This window comes from Oryza brachyantha, chromosome 3 (assembly GCF_000231095.2).
Source record: "Oryza brachyantha chromosome 3, ObraRS2, whole genome shotgun sequence".
Lineage (NCBI taxonomy): Eukaryota > Viridiplantae > Streptophyta > Magnoliopsida > Poales > Poaceae > Oryza > Oryza brachyantha.
Window position 1 is genome coordinate 7,273,326 of NC_023165.2, and position 24,322 is coordinate 7,297,647.

Here is a 24,322-nt window from a genome sequence, read left to right on the forward strand (position 1 = left end):
CCCACTGTAATATCGTCATCCTTGAGTAATCCATTAATTGAAACAAAAGAATATAACAACTCTGACTAATTTCACGTCGAACAGCTAGCCAATGCGGTTTGAACTTGATAAATGATGTGAATTAACAAAAGGTAGTTCATGACCTCTCGCTCTCCAGGATTCCAGATCAGGCCCTAGAGGAGATTGCACAGTGCTCCTTCCTAAATCGTTAATGGCGACGTTACAACATAAACACAATCTCACCAATATACAACTGTTTTGCTAAAGATTAAAGAAAGGAAGTCGTGACATATTATAATTGCAAGATGAACAGTACAACACAGCTCACTCTGTTACAGCTTTCGGTGCCAGCAACACAGCTCACTCTGTTGCCTTGCCTACCACCAGGCATGGCAAGGGACTCTTCACATCTACAACACAGCTCAATCTGCTACCTAACCATCGTACAAGTTGTGAAGTCTGCCGTCTCCACATGAGGCCATGAGACTAGAGTAGTTTCCGACAGTTTACGACGATGGCCTAGCCTACCTCGTCGAAGGCCGAGATTACCAGTTAGATAGGCTCAACGAGCCCGTGCATCCACAGGCTAGCGACGGCCCACCGACCGCAGTGGCGAAATCCACACGGAAAGCCTCGTCGAATCAGGCCCATGCGGCAGGACGATCGCGCAGGCGGAATAGCCGATGATCCCCCGTGCCGCCGCCGCGCTTTCTATATGAGTTCCACCGGCTCCGCCGCGAGCCCGCGGTGCTACTGCTAGTGCTAGCCTAGTACTCCTACAGTGCTACTAGTACGTCTCCTTCCGCGGTCGCGGCCGCCTCTGCCTGCCATCGTTTCCTGTGCCAAAGCCGACGCGCGCAAAAGCAAACCAAAAGCGAAAGCAAGACCACCGCCTGCTCTGCTGCTGCCTCGGTCTCTCACTCTCACCTCTCCTCCTCCTCCTCCTTCCGCTCCCACCTCAAAGCCAAGCAGCCATTCGTCTCCTCGGTTCGTTTCGTCTCGTCTCGTCATCGATGCGCTCCCCTAGGGTGAGAAACCTAGGACTAGTACTGGTATAGAAGGCGAATCACGCGCCACCCACGGTGATTGAGCGAGGAGCCCACCTTCCGACGCGAGCGAGCGAGCCCATGCCGCCGCAGCAGGGGGAGTGCTGCCGCCACGGGCTTGGCCCTGGCTGCCTCGGCGGGGAGGCCGCGGTCGGCGGTGAGCCGTTCTACGTGCCGCTGCGCAAGCGGCTGTCCGTGGACGGCAAGGCCCCGACGCCGCGGATATGCATCTGGGAGTGCGACGGCGAGGCCGGGGACATCACCTGCGACATCGTCGCCGCACCGCTCCGCCGCAGCTGCAGCGCCAAGGCAATGCCGCCTCTGCCGCCGCCGACCCCGCTCTTCCGGATGATGACGCCGCCGCCGCCGAGGCCGCAGAGAGGGGAGGGGGAGGAAACCAGGAGGCCCGCCGGGCAGGCCATCCGCAAGGGGCATCGGAGCTACAGCCTGATGCTCAACCTGCAGCTTGGTATAAGGTGGTACTAATTGCTCTCTTCTTGCTTCTCTTCCTTCTAATTTCTCTTATACTCTCTCCCAATGTTTGGTTTGGTCTCCGGTGCTGGCTACAGCTATTCGGTGGGGAAGTCGTCGGCGCTGCCGTTCCAGAAGCTCGCCGCGTCGGACTTCGACCCGCGAGAGAAGGTATGGACACGGTTCCCGCCGGAGGGGTCCAAGTTCACTCCGCCGCACCACTCGGTGGATTTCCGGTGGAAGGACTACTGCCCTGCCGTCTTCAGGTGCCGCATTGCGTCCCTAGTCCTTTGGACTTCGGAGCGGAATTTGTTAATTTCATGGTTTCCAGAGTGATGTGATCGTTGGCACACTGCTGCTGAGTGATGCCAGGCACCTGAGGAAGCTGTTCGGGGTGGACCCCGCGGAGTACATGCTCGCCATCTGCGGCAACGACACGCTCCGAGAGCTGGCGTCCCCGGGCAAGAGCGGGAGCTGCTTCTTCATCACGCAGGACGATCGGTTCATGATTAAAACAGTGAAGAAGTCCGAGGTGAAGGTCAGTTCGTGTTCATCTTTGAGATAATTAGGCAGTTGTGGGCATCCTCCACCTTGCGCTGTCGTCCTCTCTGGACTTTACTGATCTTGCCTTTAACTTCCTTGTTGAGTCACGTTTTAATTGCATTATTCAGTTAACTTTCTACTAGTAGTTATGTAGCTGAAGGCAACCCAACATGATCTGTTCAAACTGCTTAAACGGTCCTTTTATATTTCACTTTGCAGCAACTCTCTATTTCCTATACCCAGATGGTAGAATTATTACATGTTTTATATTTTGCCACCAAAAGGAATTATTCCATCTTATAAATTCTAAATCTGGGTTATAATATATAAAAGGTGCATATTAGTATCAGATGACGAGTAACATAGTGTTGTTCACAATATTGGTCCACAGGTTCTTATCAGGATGTTGCGGAGTTACTATGAACATGTTCGTCAGTATAAGTCCACTTTATTAACAAGGTTTTACGGCACACATTGCATTAAGCAAGCTGGCTGCCCCAAGGTAAGCAATGATCATACAGAGATATATAATTCATTTAATTCTGTTAACATTTATTGTGTTTGAATGCATATTATTTCTCCCTGAACTTATGTCAGTGTATAAAACTAGGTTCGATTCATCATAATGGGCAATTTTTGCTGTTCGGAATATAAGATCCATAGGCGCTTTGATCTAAAAGGTTCCTCACATGGTCGGACTATCGACAAAACAGAGCGGAAGATTGACGAAACCACTACTCTAAAGGACCTAGATCTTCAGTATGCATTTCGTCTGCAAAGATTTTGGTACGAGGAGCTCATGAAGTAAGTTTTCTGTTATGTGAACACAATTACTGTCTTTAATTTCATTTGAATTAAGATACTGATAGTAGGTCTGATCCTTCATATTACATAGGCAAATTCAGATGGACTGTACATTCTTGGAGACGCAGGGAATTATGGACTATAGCCTATTGTTAGGAGTTCACTTTCGTAATGATTACTCAGTATCTCGGATAGGCCTATCTCAGCACATTGCTTTCCCAAGTAAGTTACAACACAGGCTGTTGTTAATTTACAAAACCTGGCTTATTAACCCAGCTTTTTTTAATCTAATATTATTTGCATCCCTGATCAGAATCTACTGGTAAAAGGAAATCATTTGAAGGTGGAAGCAATTTTTGTGAGCTCTGTTTTGTGGAATCAGGATGCAAAGATAGAGATTTGATAGACTCTCGGTAACTCCTCACTTCATATTACTTCTCTTGCAACTGTTTGCAGCCTAGCGTTGACATTCCTAGATTAGTTGAAATACCTTTTAAGCAGTTTTTAATAATCAATCCAAATCACTATTCGTTGAAGCAACAGTAGATCAACTTAAGTGGAGTGGAACAATGAGACTTTAGTGCCCTTTTAAGGTGCTAGTAATTCTTCAGATATTGTCAGATATATTCTCAATATTTGTAATTATCGAAGCGACTTTGTGCTTAAACAGGCATTTTTTGGTATCTTCTACTACTTTAAATGGAACCATAGATTTTCATGAGTACTTAAAATATTTTATTCGAAACTTCGTTAAGGTCGCTTTACCCATCCATCTATTTTGATATGATATATGACATGCAAAATTATCATGTGTATATATTTCGATTCCAGTTTTACTCCTATAAAATTTCTACTAAACCATACTGCTGGTTGTGTATAATAGAATCAAATCTGCTAGATTCAAAGCAATGGATGGCTCACAATATTTGAGGGTACAGTAAAAAAACCTTAAACTTGTCACTGTGGCTCATTAGTTGTTTCTATCCTGCATCAAAGAGATCTCAATAATTTTGTAGTATAAGTGGTATTATTTAACTGGTCGTTGACAAGTAGCTCATGCTCCTACTTTAGTTTGGACATAATGCTAATCTCCACCAAGGTAAGGTTTTCTTCTATTGCATTATTCTAAGGTAATTCTGTGTTCTCATCATGATCCCTACTTTGTTGCTCCCTTAGTAGACAACAACGAAGAAACATCACGGGGCCTTGCTTGATTGTTTACGTGAAATGTTTATAAAGAGAATGAATAATGTATTGAACTTTAGTTATTGCATCTCATGGTCTGAATATCAAATATAGGAACTTTTGATCTGTTGGGCTGATGCAACCTCTGCCTTCTCGTCTCAGGAAGCCAGTCACCCAGCTGGGGATTAACATGCCTGCTCAGGCAGAGCGCAGTTCAAAAAGAATACTGGACAGTTTTCTCCTCAATGAAAGACACTTGTTCATAACCACACCAAGTGGAGGATCATGTGATGTCTACCTCTTCTTCGGGATAATTGACATTCTTCAGGACTATGATATAACGAAGAAACTGGAACATGCCTATAAATCCTTCCAAGTCAACTCTGATTGCATTTCTGCTGTAGATCCAAAGCTATACTCGAGAAGGTTTCAGGATTTCATCCGCAGGGTATTCATAACAGAACAGTAAGAAAAAGTTATTGGGTTCAAGGGTAACTATCCCACTGCTTTTTACATCATGAGATCCATTGGTGAAGTTTAGGCCATGATCGTATCGCCAATCCCGAGCATGCCCTGAAGTAGTGCAAAACTGCAAATGATGGTTGGTTTTACCATATGCACAGTATTATGAATAATTGGGGTCAACGAGCTGTGCCGACACGCATGCTAATATTGGATGGATGGGAGCTAAAACTATATAGCTCTGCCTTTTGGAAGACTTGTAAACTGTAAGTGTCGACTCCATGATTGCAAAGCTAGTTAGTTCCATACCACTTTTTTTTTTAAATTCCTTTTTGTGTTCTCTCTATGGCATCTACCAAGAATCTGAAGTTTTTATTTGCTTCTTGGGGTGCTATGCTGAATAGGATGATCTTCCAATGGAGTGACCCATTGGAAATCAGTTATTTGTACATGTACATATTGTCGTGTATCAGACAAACCATTATTTATGGACTGGTGTATCCTGTCAAAATCTTAAAAGGAAAGAGGATGTCCACCTCACCTTCGATAAATATTTGCATCTCATCTTTTGCTTGCAGATGACAAATTCCATGGCAGAGATGTATGGTGGGTTTTCAAGTAATGTCATGTTCATAGTTCAGAAAAGGAAAAGAAGCTGTTCCTGTAGACATTTTGGGCTGTAGACATTGTTGCCTTCTTTGCAAGCATTTTGCAGCTCGTGCCTGCTGCTGTTGCTGTGACCACAGTCGAGTGAGGGCAATGTCAGTGTGTCACTTGTACAGTTGTAGTGTACCATCAACGGCCTTGTGAACGGGAGGAGAAATAAAGCAGAAGGGAGGCGACAGGCATCAAAAGAAGAGAAAGCAGGTGAAGGGAAGATGCTGGGACAGATCTGGTCTGCTCCTGTGACTTGTGTCGACTATGCTATAAAACATTTCCTTCCCTGTCCTTCTCTCTGCATTACCTGGCCTTTTCTCGGCTTTACTTTGTTTCCCATGCCAAGCCTAGCCATTTCTCCTTCTCCCTCCTGTGCTCTTTTTGCTAGTAGTCCATTTCTCCTTCTCCCTCCTGTGTTCTTTTTGCATGCTTTGGTTTGGAGCCATGACTAGTGTGGAGCAGACCAGGTGGGAAGAAATTCAGAAATTACGGGGTGATATGCATGATGCTTTCACGCATGACGCATCCTATACTACGCCTATGAAATGCATGACTGATCTGACTCCGCCGTGGTGGTAAAACAGGAGTGCACTATATAGTTATTGTATTTTTACTCCTACAATTGGCACTGCATGTTGTGATGTTCTCTGTTGTGTCGGAGTGCACAACTTGGGCACGTACCCTAGTTATTGTTTCTTTTTACTCCTTGAATTGGCATTGCATGCTGTGATGTTCTCTGCTGTATGTCCTCAACTCCTCATAACCTCATGTTGATGTATACGGCATCAAGGTTTTCGACGTGAGTTCTGGCCTTCTTGAGGGTGTCTTTTAGAGAGGGATACTATGAGATGAGACCCTGGCTATTGGTCAAAAAGAATTGAACTCGTATATCAAGGTTTGATCTCTCTTGCTTAGAAAAAGCGTGATGTATCTTTAACCTTTATGACTGCGCATCTGCTGTTACTCTAGAGTGGAAAGCAATGCACGTTCTGGGCGAGTACGCGTAGACTTATTTTTATAAACCATAGTGAGATTAAACTTAACTTAACCAAATCTCTGTTTAAAAGGGATAGTATATATGTCTTTATAATTTTATTTATTTATAGTATATCTCAGAAATTAGAGTCCAAAGATATTCGTTTAATTTTTTGTGAGGCAATAAAGATATTCGTTTAAGATCACGTGTAAACAAGCATCGATCTGTCTTTCTATCTAGTTCACTTTTTTATTTTTAAATCATCATGCAAAAAATTTCAACATATGTAACTTTTTGGCCACACAATCTCTATTGGCACGATAAAAAAGGACTGCCACACCAAGGTGGTAGGAAGTGTTGCCACATCAACTACTCAGCGTGACAACATTGTCCTGCAAAGTTAAGCGAGGTGGCGTGGCCAAAATGTTTAGATGATGAAAATATTTACCTCAAAGGTTAGTAATAAAATTATAATTAAAAGAGTTTTAAAAATAAAAAAGAATCATCTACTCCCTATATCCAAAAAAAATAAGATCATTATTGGCCCTTTTGTTTGTCCCAAAATAAATTTGTCTTTGAACCATTTTTGCATTGTAATTTATAAAAGTAGAGAACAAATGTATTGGAATTAGATACAATATAATTGTATTGAAATTTGATAATTATGAGGGTATTATAGTTTTTTTTAATTAGTATATACGTAACAGGAGTAAAAAATAAAGTTATTTTAGGACAAAGTGCGGATATATGTACTAATATATTGATTATTTTGAAGTAACTCATATATTAACAAAAAGATCTTGGTTGGCTAGATTATATTATTGTAATAGTAGATTGATAGGTCATGTAAAGATAAATCTTGGCATAAGAAATGTTGATGACTTTTTAGCTGTAGTATTCTATGGCTATTTGTAAGATTCATAACTAATAAATAGTAAGAAGTTGTATCCATCTTAGAATCTGAATCTCAATTAAGTATTTTAATTATTTAGTTCTAAAATATAAAATTATAGTTATCAAGTTGTAGCTGTGTGATTGAAATTTGAATTTCTATAATATCCGTGAAACACACCTGTTGTCTCGTAGCTATACGTCTAGAGGGTATACGGGTTTTCTTGTTGTTTTAGCTTAGGGCTTATTTTAGATGTAACTTAATCCAGCCTTTACTTAAAATATTGATGTTTGTTATTTTAATTTCTCAGAATTAGGTCTTGTGTGTCGGGTTCATTAGACCTACTGACCCAAGTTCGATGAGACGAGTTGTACAACAAGCAGCTGAGCTTTTTCCTTGGAAGCATATCATATCAAATAAAGTTAGCAAGCAAACGTGTTATATATATCTTATATCAAATAAAGTTTGGTAAACTGTATGGCAGTATTGGTCTTTTGGTTTGCTATGACTCCCAACCATGCCAAATTTTAATATCAAGGTAGCAAACCAAACATCGCCTCGTTTACTCATCAATACTAAATTATGGTAATTCTATAAACTCCTTCTCTCAATATCACGTAAAAGTTTGTAAATGCATCGTTCCAACGTAATGTCACGCATATCTTAACCTTTACAAAATTTATCATTACCAAAAGTTTGGCATGGCCACAATGGCAACCAAACAAATATGTGCGGATTATAGTTGTTGGCAGGGTTGCCAGTCAGATGACCTCCTACCGTCCGCCGGTAGAGGCACAGTTACCACGTGTTTGAAAACTACGGAAACCGATGTAAATTTAAATTACACGGTTATCGTAACTTCTTGGTTAAAATCACATGGTAAGCGGTCAAAATCACACGGTTTCAAGTGAAAACCATGGATAGTATAAACCGAGATAAAAATTGTAAAAGAAATCTGAAAAAAACTATAAAATTGTAAGAAAAGTAGAAAATTAGTAGTTAACTATCATCCTATAATCTTGACAATTAGAATATGTATTAGGGAAAACATGGCCAGGGGTTCTCCACGTTTTTCATATTAGGGGTTCTATTCACCATAACGCACCTGCATTCACTAACAAATAAATCACATAATTTGTACCATGAATCATGTATATTTAACCTACATACATATCCCTAAAAGTTACAAATGTTATCTAAATTGATTAATATAGAAAGCTATCCAGTATGAACTAACAAGTGATAACTACAATTTCTATTTTCCATAATAACTTAACCGGACAACGTGCAAATATATCCTTACATGTTTACAAATCGATTTCATCGAAAATACCATCCCCATGTCAAATTTTTCATATAAACATGCAACTACAACTGATTTTTATGTAATAAACTATTATAAATTTTCGTTTTCCTCCTTTTATCACTAATTAATTTTTAATAATTGGTAAATCTATTATTTTCATCTATTTCTTGCACCAAACTTCACTACAAATTAATCTCTAACACACATATTTTTATCAAATTTTCTCAAAAATTTTAAATTCTCATCAAATTTAGACAATCCTATGGTGGTATTCCGAAACCGTCTCTCAGCAGAGACCACGGTTACCGCGGTTAAAACGTAAACCCTAGTTGTTGGAATTTTTGAAGCCAAAATTTTTTGAGTATGTAAACCTCAAATGACAAATTTGATCTAGTTGACATCGTCTCTTTTGAGAGGCCACACCGTGTGAGTTTTGACGCATCTAGGCATTCTTCCATGTATGATGATACCTCGAAAGGTTTTAGCAACGACAGATCTTATAGAGAATAGCAGTCATATTTTTTTCGCTTATACTTATTCTTATAAATCAAAAATTTATTTTATCAACCTTAAATTAGGAATAAGTTCTAATTTTTTATCATAGTTTATTTTTCATTATTGGGTTTTAATTGTTAGGGATACTATATAAATTTTTTATTTACAAAATAATTTTTATTTACAAATATATCATTTTTTTGCTTTTTCCCTAAACAAATCAAACGATCACTCCTCGAGCGTTCCTGATCTCTACCGAGATACGCTCAAGGTCTTTTGAATGCGTGGAGAATCGTAATTCGTGGGACGTGCTGTCAACGACACTAAAGCATGTTAATACATGACATTTCATAAAAATCTTTCAAGATTGTGCTTATTGTTTGATACCGTAACGCTAATATCGGAGATGCTATCAATGATAGGACGTGCACATGTATGTGCGCGCGCTCTTTTTTATATATATTCTAGCATGCTGACAGTATGTTACAACGAGATTTTAATTAAAAGATAATCATTACCCCATTTTTACTATCTCTTTGCATACATTATATATTAGTTGATATATATTGCATATACCTAAAGTACTTATTATATATAAAGTAGAGAGTTGATAGACAATGGCTCACATGTGGACTCTTTGTCACCTTATTGAAAATAAGGGTCGGCGACGATAGATTTTTAAAGCAGTATAGATATATATACCAAGGCCATCCGTTGGCTGTATATTTTGTAATAAAAGATTTATTAATAAATTTTTATAGTATTTTTAGTGATCTAAAAGAAAAGATTGAGAAATAAATTGTGATTAAGAGACTCTAAAATTAATTGCAAATTTAAAAATAAAAAATTTAAAATTTAGCTTATAAGCATGAGCAGAAAAAAACAATTATGCTCCATGCTTGTACTTGTATTGTGCGATTTTTTTAAAAGTAACATTATACACTACGAAACACATTAGTAAATCGGTAAAAACGGAGGAACTACTAGTATGTTGAATTTCAACTTTGACACTACAGCCTCCATCCTAAAATAAATGAATTTCTGTGTTTTTGAATATAATTTTTTATTCTTCGTTTTATTTGAAAATTTTTTATGATTAATATTTTTATTTTACTACATAATAAAGTATGAATAGTATTTTACATGCGACTAATCTTTTCAATTTTTTAATAAATTTTTCAAAATAAGACGGATGAATAAGAGGAAGAACAAAATTGACTCCAGCATCCAAATCTCACCCAACCCAACTCTGGTCCTAAGGGGTTGTTTGGTTGATTACCACAACTTGCCTAAGTTTGCCACACCTCAAGTTAGTCAAATTTGACCTAGGTGTATATTTGGTTTGTGTCACACTTATGACAAGATTTTATTTTCAATATACATGGCCCACATGTCAATGACACAGGAAAGTGTGATATACTTGTCACATGCTAGCTAAAGTGTCTCCATTTTTGTTAGTCAAATCTTAGACAAGTTAGGTAAATTCAGCATACCGTGAAAACAGCCCCTAACTCCGACGCCCGAACTCCTAAACCCACCCCCGTGCCCCGCTGCCGTCGCCGCCGCAGCCTTCCTCCCCCTCCAAATCCGTGCACCGCCTCCGGCCATGGCCACGGCCAGCGACGGCAGCGGAAGCGGCAGCGGCGGCGAGCAGCGGCGCCTCCTCTCCATCCCGAAGGAGGGCGAGCGCATCATCGCGCCGACGCGCCGCCCCGACGGCACGCTCCGCAAGGCCATCCGCATCCGCGCCGGCTACGTCCCCCAGGAGGAGGTCGCCATCTACCAGTCCAAGGGCGCCCAGGTGAGTCCTCGCCCCCGCCACATCGCCCTCGCACTCTCCTCCTCCCAACTGAGAGGCTGCGTCTTATGGTGGTTCATGTTTGGCGTGTGCTCGTTGCAGATGAGGAAGTCAGGGCCCGACGTGCCGCCCGGGTACGACCCGGCGCTCGATGCTAAACCTAAGACGAAGGCGGCCAAGCGGAACGAGCGGCGTAAGGAGAAACGGCAGCAGGTAGGCCGTCCTGGCTCGCCGTTTGTTTTGGGGATTTCGCCTGATTTAGTGAATTGGCCAGTTTGTGGTTGGATTACTGTATATGCTTGTTCAGATGACACACATAATTAGATTGGGCATGCGATGGTGAAAAGCATGGACTGTTTCGTCTGTTACTTCATTATTTCGCTGTAGGTGTGAAGGATTGCTCTAGAACAATGCTATCATTGATTAGTTAATTAGATTCCAACCTCTAATTATACATCAGCTGTAAAAACGATGAGGAGCAATATATATGGTCAGAGGTGTAATACAGAAGAACAGCGGGTGATTTTGTCAGATCGAACTGTCTAACCAGTAATCACAATACTTTTGTTGGAGTACTTCCATTGATACCCAACAGTTGGGCAGCTGTGGTGCATTTCTGTTCTCCACAACTAATTGGTCGAGTAGGGTCTTAATGTCTACTTGCCCATCTGAATGCCAACAACAATTATAACATGTTTCAAGCTACTTTTGAATTTTTGCAATTGACCCATTTCTGAAAATGTATACAAGCCACTGGTACAATCTGGTTGCTTATGCATGTATCGTGACTGCAGGCCAGTCAGGTATATAAAACTTGTTATGAGACAAGAAAAGACATCTTATGAGAATTCTTGCATATATTTTGGAATTCCCATAAACCAGCATAATAGAGTCAGAAAAGGTTTTTTTCCCCATCTCATATTTGAATAAAACGCGATCATGCCTGTCATCGCAATAATAATCATGATACTATGGTTCCAACACCTAAACTTGGAAAAATTGCTGATACATGATGACGATAATTTGCATTATTGTGCTGGTGTATTCACTTTTGTTTTCTGGCACTCAAGCTCATGTTGGTTCACGACTTCAGACACTACAAGCCCTTGGGGCATCTCTGATAATCTCTCCAGTGATCCAGTCCCATTCTTGACTGTTGTTACTACAGTACCCATTTATTTCCTCGTGCATTGTTTCTCACCATCATCATGATTGCATTTTTTTTCTTGGTTAGTACTTTGATCTGGAGCAAAAACGTTTGGATCTACCAAATGAATAATATGTTCCACTTCTTTTTTCCAAGGAACGAAACTATCTATGTTCATCTTCGATCCTGATCACATGTTATGTTCCAAACTTGTATGTACGGATGGGTTATCTTGGCAAGTCTTGTTGGGCCAAGTCATGTCATGAACCATTCAACTGCAATGACGCAATTAGAAAATGGGTCGATATAGCAACGCAATACTTGACTTTAAAGCATGTTGATAGTCAACACCAATGCCATGGCAAAGGCCAGTTGTGTATAGTTTTAACTCTTAGGTGCACTGATATGAATTTACGCATAAGTTTAACGAGTCGACACAATCACCTATTCATGGCAGATGTAAGTATGCACCATAAGAGAACAAGGTTAACTCTACATAATCCTCTAGCCAACAACTGGGTCAGCACACAGCAGAACAGTGTCTGTTTGTTGTTTGCATCATGGCAATGATTTCATCTCTTGTGGATTGAACTACTGGTTTATTAGTGGTTTTATGATGTTTTGCTGGACAATGTCTTATTTCTTAGCAGGCCGGTTCAACAAATGATAAAGGAAAGAGCTTGCATATAGAGGATGATGCTGGAGAAGCGGACAATCCAAAGGATGCAGTGGACAGTGTAACAAAGCAGATAAGTGGCATTGCTATTTCTGAATCTCCAGTTGTAGCAACTTCCTCCGCTGATGCTACCAACAACTCAAAACTGCAACCGACTGGTCCAGACATAGACAAGAAAATTCGAGCACTGAAGAAAAAGGTTCTGTTCCTCCCCCTCCCCCCCCCCCCCCCCCTCCCCCTCCTTCCCTTAATTCATAGTTCTGGGAGACCTGAGCCTGGTAGGTTATCCCACTGATCCCAAGTTATTTTTGTCTGGTTTCTGGCATAAGTCTTCTAAAATTTCAAGCCTCTGTTTTTCATTTTCTGCATTGTACTAGTTAATTAATGCATATGCCTGAAAAACTAGTTTCGCAATCAATCTAAATTAGCTATTACTTTGCCTAACTTAAGATAAACACCTGTAAATTGCAATCCATTTTATCATATAGTGTAAGTTCAACTTATTCGTGGTAACTTCCATGAGTCTAATGTTAGGTACTAATTACTGATAGTTTATTTAGAGTACTTAGTACATCTCAGATATCCTGTCAATGCTTTCAACCTCTAGGAGCACAGCTATAGCCCACAGTAGATTTAAAAGTGCTACTATTTGATTTGCCACCACAAGACTAAATTTACTTGAAACTACATATTCACACTTTTGAAACATTGGATGTATACATGCCTGGATGAGGTTTGACCTGAAATTTAATAATTTAGAGGGCAAGCAGAGTGGATGAATTTGTCTTGATTTATCGCAGATACGCTTAGCAGAAGCACAACTGCAAGGAGATCCAGAAAAATTAAAGCCTGAACAACTCGAAAAAATGAAGAAGATAGAAGCTTGGCAGGAGGAACTGAAGCTTTTGGGGGAGAGCTCTCCTGGCGCTTCCTAGACAGTCGACCTCAGCACTGATGTCTAGTAGAGCCATCATCATATATCGAACGCCTGCAGTGGCGTTTTGCTGATCCAAAGTCCAATCAGTCATGTCTTGCTTCCCTTATGCCCCTCGGCCTCTGGAAAAGCAATTGGGTTCACAGACAGTGGTAGCCTTTTGCCACAATTTGTTGTCTCGTGTACGCCCTCCAGTCCGAAGATTCATATTGCAAAATCCGTTTGTTGTAGACATCGTGCAATCAGACAACCGGCTGGAGTTGGGGCATGTTACGGTACCATTGTAGCTTTGTATATTATGCCAACATTGGCGATTCCCCTTGACACTGGATCTTACATTCATTGCTGATCCAGTAATAACCTTGAATTTGAAGGCCACAGGCCTCATTGCATCAACAAAGATGCCAGGCGAGTCTATTACCTTGATCCATTTTTCCGCATTCAGCTTATACTTTCATCGGGCTTAATTCTTCTATATAGCTACTATGGGAAGGCCGCTTGTTTGGTTCTTTATACATACTGTAGGTTGGAAATACATTTTGTGTTGCGATTGATTTCGTATCAGGACTACACATGTCAAGTAATAGCTAGAAAACTATTAAGACGGGATCCCTTCAGGGCCACGGCGACGTCAACAGGTCATTGCACCCACGGGTGGTATTGGCGTTGAAGGGCAGGTGCATCCGTGCCGCTCCCATGCTCAGTCTAATGGGCGCGTGTAAACGGTCATGTATAGCTAGAAATCATTTATGCTTATATGTTAAAATTTGAATTTTTACTCTAAAATTTAAAAGTTAATTTTAAGGTTTTTTTACCAAATTTTATTATCTAGTATTGACTTTTAGATTGTAAAAAGTACATATATAATTTTTTTTATAAATTATTTTTTGTGTACAAATACGTTGTTTGGAGCCTATAGAGATATAAATGTTTTATACTTTATGTTATACATAAGAAGAAGCGTTTGCGGGGGTATTCGCCCGTTAGTCTATTAACAAGTTAGTAGTATATATCAATTAGTTTGACTGGTTACATGCTAATTAATGTATGGCCGTTTAGATGGACAACGTAGGTGCGTGACATTAGATGGATAACGTAGGTGCGAGGAATGTCACGGCGTGACATTACCGTGCAATGTCGAAGGATACCGCTCCTTGATTTGCATTATAATAAGCATTCTATTGTTCTACAAATTATTACAATTGTTTATATCCACTGCACAAGTTCATACTACCTCCGTCCCATAATAACCTCATTTTTTGTTTTTCCGTGTCAACCATTTGACCATTCGTTTTATTTATAATGTTTTTTGCGATTAATATTTTTATTCTTACTAGATGATAAAACATGAATAGTACTTTATACGTGACTAATTTTTTTAAAGTTTTTTACATATTTTTCAAATAAGACGAATGGTCAAACGTTGGACACGGAGAACAAAAAATAAGGTTATTATGGGACAGAGGTAGTATACCCACAGACAGAATCTCATCATTTTTATGACATATCCTTTGAACGAGAAAACATCACTACATATCTGACGGGTGTTTCTTTTCTCACTTTAGTCCTTGTTTTTCGTGGAAATATCTACTCAATTCTTTGATACTCTATCTTTGAATATAAGTTATTCTAATATTTAAATATTGTTCATCAATATAAGGTATCATACACTATATGTCCAATCAATTATCTCCTATTTAAATTTCTCTTAATTTTACCTCAAGCAACCTACATTAAGGAATGATACTAGTATTTTTCTCTATCATTAATTTCCGCAAAATAACCTAGAATCCCTTCTATTTGAATTTGAGGACTGAGGTAGTAGTAAGTTATGAGGCAGCACTTTACGACAGATGTGCACCGTTTCAAGGGTGATTAGTAAAAGCTTTCCCTTTCAGATTTACAGTAACCAAGCGGTGGAAACGAATGACGTGGTTAGTGGTTACCTTGATTTTCAAACAAGAAAGCAAAAGAGATGAAAACGAACGGCATAGACAGATTCACAGGGAATATGTTTTTTTCTGAATTTTTTTGTGTGATGAGAATCACACGGAAGTCAAACAACGCGTAGGAAAGCGACGGTCAAGACACCAATTGCCAATCGCGATGCGGTAATAAACGCAACTGTCAACTGGAGAACAACAACCAATCGTAGCTTTTCCTTGAGAATCCTCGTACCCAACACAGAAACCGTTGACGAGTTACCGTGCACCCCCTGTTCTAACAAGAAGACATGCACGGCAGCTCCAACCTAAGCTACTGTCATCGGAAGTTCCAAAGTTTGGCAGCACAGCATGGCATATGATGGCAAGACAAATCACCACCATGAACATGCATATTTACATCGACGGTTCCTACTTACACTCATGCGCTTGAATGCGCATTTAATCTATTCTTCCGGGCAGAATATCAGCCGCTGACTAAACCACGACATATCCCCTCGCCGCGCAAGTATGACAAAGAATCAACAAATGAAACGCAATGGTTGGGGTTGACGAGTGTGCTGTTGACAATTTTGCTTCCTGGTAACGAATCGTCCTTTCCGGCCAGCTCCACATGATTATCAAGAACTAATATCTGCAGAGAGAATATGCACACGGGTCAAAGGTCAGATTTAACCACGACGCTAAATGTCAACCTATTGCGCCACAATCGGGCAGCTGACTTCAACAACCTCTGTATTATATTTTATATGCACAAATATGTTTACGGTGATGATGTGCAAAAAAAATCCTTGGTCCTACTTTTCTTGTGAAGAAAAACACCTACACAGTTTTAAGTATCCACTACTTTTGCATGAGTGTAAAGCAAGTTGGGAGAAGACTAACATACCTTTCCACCAATATTCTGAAGCCGTCCTCATTTTATCCATTCATGCCGCGTATTGATGAGTTTGAGCGCGAAGATGTTCTCATGGATCTTATTGACCGCATTGACCTATTAACGAAAGGATGCTCAAGCAGCTTTGCCGCAGAGGGTCTGTCTTCTGGATTGGGTTTTACACACTGACTTATAAAATCACGAGCATCCCTAGAAAGGCAATTTGGAATTGCTGGTGCTTCCCCCTTCCCAATCCTGTATAAAGCTTGTGTCTGCAGAACAAGTCAAGAGAAAGGGTGTGATACATGAAATTAACCGAAGAGCTATGCATACCAGACAACTTTATCAAACTTGAAACCAACATTGTAATATAAATTTGCAGGAGTTAATATTAGATATTTAGAATTTTAGGTTCATGATGAACAATAATAACTCACCCATTCCAGATCAGGGTAGGGAAGTTGACGCGTCAACATCTCTAGGACTGTGCAGCCCAGACTCCATATATCAGCTTCAGGCCCATATGTTTTCTTGGGATTAACAACCTGAAATTTCATCATCATACTATGGGTATGCCATACATGCATGCCAAATCTGAGGTCATAAGGTAGGGTGGCATACCTCAGGTGCCATCCAATAAACGGTTCCTTTGCACGATTTAAGTGCGGTCAATTTGGTAATCTGAGAAATATTTGAAACAAAAATCAATTTATATCGATGATGCAGTATTTAGAACTGTAATTGACACATTCAAAGATAAGCACAGATAAAGATTTTGCAAGAGATTAAGCAGACCTCCTTAGCAAGACCAAAGTCGGCAAGTTTCACGGATCCATTGGCATGCACCAATATATTGGCACATTTGATATCCCTGAAAGATGAGATTTTGAATTGTAATTCAGTACAGGAGTCCATAAATAGTTCCTTAAGACTTTTCAAATTAATGATAAAAATTTAATCAGCAGGCATTGCATAGTTTAATTGTAACTGGTTGTAGAGAAATCAATAAGCTTCCCTAGAAGGCTAGGCATCAAACTTTAATCTCATTATGTTACACCAACCCAGGATGAGAAAAAAGGACATCAACAGATCAAAGATATGAGTTCAACTAATCTTATTACCTATGAACAATGTTTCGCTCATGCAGATAAGTCAAACCATTAAGAATCTGTCTTGTATATGCTGAAACATGAGTATCTCGCAACCGGTACTTCTGATACAAAGATGCTAGAGATCCTTGGGTCACTAATTCAAGGAAGATGTACAGTTTTGAGTCCTCCTGCAGTAACACAATTCAATCATCAGCCTTAAAAGAAAAGTACAAGAAAACCTAGGTTTACATGCTTCAACAAAGTGATGAAAGATCACAGGATCAGTAACTTACTTTGTCAGTACCATAGTACTGCACTATATTTTCATGTTCAAACTGACTCAAGAGTGCAATTTCCTGAAATATGCAAAGAAGTTAGAAGAGATCGCATGCCACAATACAATAGAACCAGTAAGATATTATGGCTCTGGTATTATCAATGAAAAAAGAAAGGAAACACCAACCTGCTCAAGCTGAAAAATGCACTGCTGCGCATTGCTCCCTTGATCATACAAGCAGACTTCTTTGACAGCAAAGAAGACACCCTCGCTGTAAAACATCAAATCATAAGATACCGATTTTTTTTTTTGAGAAGTATAAGATACCGAAATTAACTTGCATGTAAAGTACATGTAACACAAAAAAATTAGAGCAACCTATACTAAGAATAACTGTTCCCATTGAACCCCATCACATAAAAGTAACAGAAGGTACTACAGTGTTTCATTTAGGCCAGCCATTTCAGAACCCTTAGTGAGGTAAACATATATTTTATATCTTGGTCATTTTGAACACAACAAAACAAGTAAATAAATAATTGTTTGGTCTTCACACACAACAGATGCAGTGTAACATCTTGGCAAACTATTCTCATATTCCCTTGTACACTAGAACCAATTCAGGTGGGACTCTGATTGTCTATGGCTCAGGGTTATGCAATTTAATTAGTTGAAAATGAAATTATGTGGATGAATCGCTTACCACTAACTAGTACCTACCTAAGAGCTAAAATTGGAGACACTGTAAAATCAACCAGAGAATCAATTTGCCTTAGCTTCCAAGATACGCCTTATGCTATGTTAGGGCAGGTTAAATAGTTGATCTCGAATTCTTGAGCACGGTATGAACAATCATCATATAAGAAATCATAAAGTTTTCTCCTTAGAGCACTTACTCGCTGATCCCCTCAAAGACTGTCCCAAACGAGCCACTTCCCAGGAGCATCCCTCGGTTCCACGACCGGATTTTCCTCCTAAACCTCCCATTCGGCGAGATGTAGAACATGGACTCGGTGGTTGTGCTCGACGTCTCGTCATCATTAGTCGTCGACAGCGAAGACGTGCCTGTGAATTCCTCGGACGTCTCCCCTATCCTGAGCTCCTCCAACGTCAATACTGCGGCCTCATCCTCGTCCTCTCCCGCGTCCTGGCGTGCAGAATCACAACCAGATCTGCTCGCTGGGGCGTGGTGGTTCTCCTCCTCTGGCGCGAACGACCGCAAGATATCCCACGTGGACTCCACCGAGCAGACCGCCGGTAGTGCCCTCGACGGCGGCGGCTTGAGCACAACCGGCGGCGGGCGCACGCCCTTGATCCCTCCCTCAGTGCTCGATTTCTTCACATCTGGACGGGCGGGCTCCCACGGATCCACCCGTACCAGCGGCGCTGGGGCTTCAATCGCCGCTTCCCTGGGCGCTTCGTTAGCCGGAAGCACGGGAACAGTGGGGGCGGGCGGGGCCGGCTCCTCGGCAGCCTCGCGGCGTAGCGGGGAGTCCCTCGCAGGGGGCTCGTCGCGCGGCTGGGTGGAGGGGGAGAAGGACGACCGGCCGGCCTTGTGCGCCTCCCAGTCAGCGATGGGGATCGCAAAGTCGTCGACGCCGGAGAGACCGAGGCTGGAGCAGAGCAGCTGCACGTCCCTGCTCCCGTCGCCGCTTCCGCCGATGCGGAAGCTGGTGAGGTCGAGGGAGCAGGCCGGCGAGCAAGCGAGCGAGGCCGCCCCAGAGGCGGGCGCGGAGGAGGCCGGCGGGGACTGCGGGTAGCTGCAAAAGAGCGTGGCGTCGTATCCGATGTGCTTGGCGGCGTTGCGGCGTTCGAGCCGGCGGCGACGCCTCGACGAGCCCCCGGACGACGACGACGGCGACACGGCGGCGTCCTGCGCGGCGGGCGGCCCCATCGGCGGCCTCAGCTCATGGAAGAGAGAGAGAGAGAGAGAGGATGCTTCGGGATAAGCGACGGGGGCAAGAAAAGAGCAAAAGCCAAGCGAGCGAGACCCGGCGGGGCTTTGGCTTTGGGGACGGCAAGGTGCAGATTTTTTTTCGAGGTATTTTGGGTGGGTGAGATGGATGGAGCCGAGGTGAGGAGGGAGGAGACGACGCCGAGGCGGAGCGAAGAACGGGAGGGGGAGATGGCGCTGTCGCATTGACCGGCATCCCGCATCTTTCTGGTGCGCTGCGCAACCGCGGCGTGACAGATCGGGCCCACGCGCGCGCGCGGGCGCGGGCCGTCGTCCGTCCGCGGGGGGGCGTTGCCGCCGCGGTGGCGCGGTGCGGTGCGGTGCGACTGCGGAGCGGGGGCCTTTTGCGCTTTTCGTTCTACTTTTCGCGGCCGCCGGCCAGGAATGGCTGCGCGGTGATGGCGTGCGGGCAAAGCGGGTTCGGTTCGTGTGTGTGTGTGTGTGTTTGAGCTGAACCGTCCGGTCGTCGGGGTTGGCACGTGCCTGCGTGCTGCTGTTGCCAAACTGAAATAGCCCAATGGTGTTTCGATTTGTGTTAGCGTGCCAACTAGCTGAAGCTAGCCATATGCCCCATTTGTCGTTGAGAACCCATCCCTTATTTTTCCTTTTTTCATGTAGCATGAAGTTTAGCCACCGCTCCATAAAAAACATAAAAAAGTTTATAGGTGGGGAGGATTATTCGGGTTTTTCATATAAAAGTTAAACGACATATTTACAAATAAAAATAATTTATGAATAAAAAATTTATATATATATACTTAGCGATCTAAAAACCGAAGGTAGAAAATAAACTTTGGTGAAAAAAATTTTAAAATCAACTCCAACTTCACAGTTGAAATTCAAATTTTGACTTATATGTATACCACGTATGGGTTTGTTTTATATGAGTTTATACTCTTAACCGTCCATCTCAATAAAAAAATAAAACTCAAATTACTCAAGTGCTTTTTATTGAAAATTGTAGTGTCTAAAATTTGCTCCCCTCCTAACAAAAACGATTAACCTTTGGGATAGAAATTCGATTAATTTGGGGCTGATGATTAGTTGTGTTCAGAACTCTATATATGTGCATAGTTATCTGTATAGCCTATGCATGCATTGTTGCCTACTTTTTCTGTCTATAAATATAAAGATAAGTAATTTTGTACCATGACATAATTTTAAATGTGCTACTTTGACGAATAATATGTATATATACATATAATCATTCTAAATAAAAATATTTGCATACTTTAATTATTTTTTATTTTAATGTTAAATCTAGTAACACCAGTTTTATCTCATCAATCTTAATAATGTGTTTTATTAGTGACAATTACAGAGTTTGATATGCACTACTATAAAGTTGTCTATATTTATGGATAGGGAAGTACATAACAAAATATAACATGACCGATATATGGTACTCCAGTTTTTCTGTAAGATGTTTATCGTATGAGCTTTCGAGCTTAAAACCAATTTTACTCAAAAATCGAACGTGTGAAAGGCTGCATAGGCATTCGAACAGCTGGCGAAGAGTCAACGTGAGCGCTCTTTTGTCATGTTTTGCTCAATCCCTTGACTGAACTACCATTTGCACTGCACCAACAGTTCATCGAGTACGTCATCCTGTCATACTTCGTTTTAGTACTAACAATAATGTGCTAGTTTTATGGTCGGTATTAGCCCGACATGATACCCGGACCGACGCGAGTCTGCCTGCAAAATTGCAGTATGACTCGTCGCTGCCCTCAGCCAAAGCTTAGAGCAAATATGATAGCAGCCAGTTACAGAGCCGGATTTTTTTCGAACATAGGGCTCGGTTAATTAAATTTATATAATTTTACTGTTATCTTCAAGTTTTAAAAGTTTTAAAATAAAATTTCAATACATATTTAGGATCAGAAGTAGGGCCACAACCCCAGCCACCCTACTCCTGTCTCCGCCTCTGATGATAGTAGCTGTAAACCAGCTTAATGCTGAGGTGGAGAAGATATAGTAGAAGAGAGAGGAGAAACGAGCTATAAAAACTTATAACCGGTTCGAGCATAAAAATCAAAAAAATCTATGAGACAAATATGTCATGTATTAATGATAAAAAACTAACTATTATATAAATAAATCAAAAAAATTATAAAGAGGCTTATATCCGACATGCTAGCTATATTATAACCTTGCTCCAAGCGCTGCGTGACGTACTAACGAGGCAATCCTGTTCCGCCATCCGATCCTCCAATGGCAATAGCCCAGTACACAGTTTGGCACTGTTGGAGTCTTGCCGAAGACACGTACTTGCATACGGTAAGCCTAGCCGATAAGCGTGTGACCGCGCTGTAGAATATACTTACTCCTTGCCCTCTTGACTTTTCGATCATCCAAGAAATTGTTAACATATTACCAACTCGCAGCTGAGCACGGCAAGATGATGATGTGTGCTTTTGGTGGTTTGGTCAGTAGCAGCGTGCTGTTGTTATTCAAATTTGCTGCAAAAACACGCACGGTTACAGGAAATCTTAATACGGATAGCGTTGGAATGGCAGAGGGAGGCGTGCTGCGTGCATACCCACTCATTTAAGAAGAAAAAAAGGAATTTTCAAAAACAAAAGCGCAGGAAGACGCCACTGAATATGAGTATTTTTCGAGTGGGAAACACCAAAAACTGCATAAAGTTGCGAACACGCTACCGGGACGAAGCACGGAAACACCGTCGAAGCAAGCACAAAGCTGAAAGGAGAAAAAGCTCATCATCATTATTAAAAAAAAACGGCAGAAAGCCACGGAACGAAACAAGGAAAAACGTTGGACTATCGTGGCAGCCGAAAAAGCCGGAGAGAAATCGGAATCTCCCCCGTCACGTAGCGCAACATGGCAGGAGCCAGGGGGAACGGTAGAGGGCGCGGCGCGGTGATGTGCCGGCCAGCTCGGCAGAGAAAAAAAAAGGCAAAGCGGAAGGGTCCGCGCGTCGACACGACACGACACGACACGATCTGATCTCCGCCTTTCCGTGGCTCGCTTTACGTACTTTTTACACGTCGAGCTGAGCTCTCGGTGGAAACGGAGGGAGACCGAGAGCGAGACGAGTAAAATCCGAGAAATTTAACTTTTTGCTACTCTTACGAGCGGTCAAAACAGATTTATCATCATGAGTCTATAATATGTGGGTCCTTATGAATTCAATGATAAATCTGTTATAAAAATTCGTAAAAATGGCAAAAAGTTAAAAACCCCGTAAAATCCAGGACACCACCGGATGAGGAGGACAGGACGGAAGGGTAGCTGTCACGAAGAGACGGTGTGCTCCACGTAAGTGTCCTCTCTCTGTAAGAGCGTGGGTTCCAGCTAAGCGCGACGTTTTTACGCGGCTTAGGTCGGGTCGGGAGAGGGAGCTGCCGTTTTTCTTGTCCGTACATATACTTTTAAACTGCTAAACGATGTATTTTTAAAAAAAATTATAAAATGTTATTTAAAAATCATATTAAACTATTCTATATTTTTTATAATTAATTAATCATATATTAATCTATTACTATATTTTCCGTGTAAGATTTTTCCGGCCGAAAGCCGTCCACAGCCAGGAGGAGAAGAGAATGCGTGGCAACGACCCGAGGAATTGTACGCATTGACTCGAGTCCACGGCTGACTCGTTGGGATGCCGAGCGAGCTGCGGGCATCTGGTGAGCCACTGGACTCGTTTTTCTTGGTGTTCGTCTATCGATCCGTTTTCAATTTGTTCTCTGGTAGAGTATTGTTTGACTATTAAAAAGGATCTGAACCGTAGTTGTTGCACCTTTTTTTCCCTTAAAATTGGAAGCCTGAGATGTAACACATCTTTTTATTATATTAGAAAATGAGTAAAATTCAAATGTTTTATGTGAAGTCAGTATGAAGTACATACTGTATTAAATACTGTCCGAAATCGTTCTGTCTCGTCTATTTGATTATATCTATGCTCATAAAATTAAAATTAAAATCTTAAATGTAAAGTTGATTTTAAGGATTTTTTATCATAATTTATTTTCAATGTTTGCTTTTACTCCCCCATTCCAAAATATAATCATCTAGAATGTAATCTGATCCACCTATCCTACGTTTTTTTTTCATCAAGAGTAGCTAAAAATTTTATCCACAAATTATTTTTTAATCATCACTATTCACTAAGTTGTTTCACTTACGCCAATATAAAGTTATAAACCTATATATAAGGCTTGGGAACGTATTCCTCTTCTGCACATGGCAAGCCCAGCAGAGCAAACAGTTTTTTAGCCCAGACAGTTATAATCAATTCCAACAGACACCGAATTTTTATTCATGTACAGTTTATTAGGTTGTAGATCTCAACTACACACAACGCCTTCCTTTTTCTTGGTCCAAATATAGTTCAATCCCACAAAAAAATTGCGGAAATTCGCATATTCAATAAAATTGCAGATGGAATGGATAATATAAGACGGAAAAAAGGTAGTTGTACACTTCAATTGGAGATAATTAGCTTTCAAAGTTCAACTTCACGATCCCAAAATAGCTCATCCTGACCGGTGGCAGAAACATAGCTCTCAACAAGATTACACGATCCCAAAATAGAATTAGCCATGATTTAGCAAATTATGCTAGACTGCATGATTTTTCTGTGTTTTGGAGAGATGATACTTGTAACCTCGTATCACAATTAGTGATGGAGGAAGCTCTTTCTAGTTAATTTATTTTGGTTCTCAAAAAAAAAAGTTCAACTTCACCTGGGTAATGCTCGCTCTTTAGTGATGTGTACATCAGTTAGAATCAGCTGGGAAGGTCACATGTTAGAATAATCAG

The 24,322-nt window shown here is 41.2% G+C and overlaps 3 protein-coding genes across 5 annotated transcripts; 2 read left to right on the forward strand and 1 right to left on the reverse strand.

Annotated features, from left to right (window-relative positions):
* The first annotated feature begins 748 nt into the window (after positions 1-748).
* On the forward strand, positions 749-5,960 carry LOC102719936 (phosphatidylinositol 4-phosphate 5-kinase 1-like). Of its 2 annotated transcripts, XR_001549812.1 has the most exons (9): positions 1,128-1,522; positions 1,616-1,783; positions 1,890-2,055; positions 2,452-2,562; positions 2,671-2,864; positions 2,956-3,086; positions 3,178-3,277; positions 4,212-4,777; positions 5,090-5,960. XR_001549812.1 is itself a non-coding variant. In XM_015834959.1 (8 exons), exons 1-8 carry the CDS (start codon positions 1,128-1,130, stop codon positions 4,516-4,518), a joined length of 1,572 nt encoding a protein of 523 aa, XP_015690445.1. In that variant the 5' UTR covers positions 749-1,127; the 3' UTR covers positions 4,519-5,056. The 2 variants fall into 2 exon arrangements, 1 of the variants encoding a protein (XP_015690445.1); XM_015834959.1 differs by lacking the exon at positions 5,090-5,960 and having other exon boundaries at positions 749-1,522; positions 4,212-5,056.
* Positions 5,961-10,340: 4,380 nt separating this feature from the next.
* On the forward strand, positions 10,341-13,840 carry LOC102720215 (partner of Y14 and mago). 2 transcript variants are annotated; one of them, XM_006649722.3, is made up of 4 exons: positions 10,341-10,638; positions 10,738-10,848; positions 12,430-12,657; positions 13,259-13,840. In XM_006649722.3, the coding sequence occupies exons 1-4, from the start codon at positions 10,444-10,446 to the stop codon at positions 13,391-13,393; spliced, it is 669 nt and encodes a 222-aa protein (XP_006649785.1). In that variant the 5' UTR covers positions 10,341-10,443; the 3' UTR covers positions 13,394-13,840. The 2 variants fall into 2 exon arrangements, with proteins under 2 accessions (XP_006649785.1, XP_015690363.1); XM_015834877.2 differs by having other exon boundaries at positions 12,433-12,657.
* A 1,684-nt stretch (positions 13,841-15,524) lies between these two features.
* Positions 15,525-19,643, reverse strand: LOC102701805 (mitogen-activated protein kinase kinase kinase 1-like). Its single transcript, XM_006651170.2, has 9 exons — positions 18,477-19,643; positions 17,767-17,851; positions 17,597-17,659; positions 17,334-17,491; positions 17,008-17,083; positions 16,834-16,893; positions 16,650-16,757; positions 16,225-16,484; positions 15,525-15,969 (listed from the first exon to the last, which is right to left on the reverse strand). Exons 1-8 carry the CDS (start codon positions 19,472-19,474, stop codon positions 16,257-16,259), a joined length of 1,776 nt encoding a protein of 591 aa, XP_006651233.2. The 5' UTR covers positions 19,475-19,643; the 3' UTR covers positions 15,525-15,969; positions 16,225-16,256.
* Positions 19,644-24,322: the final 4,679 nt, after the last annotated feature.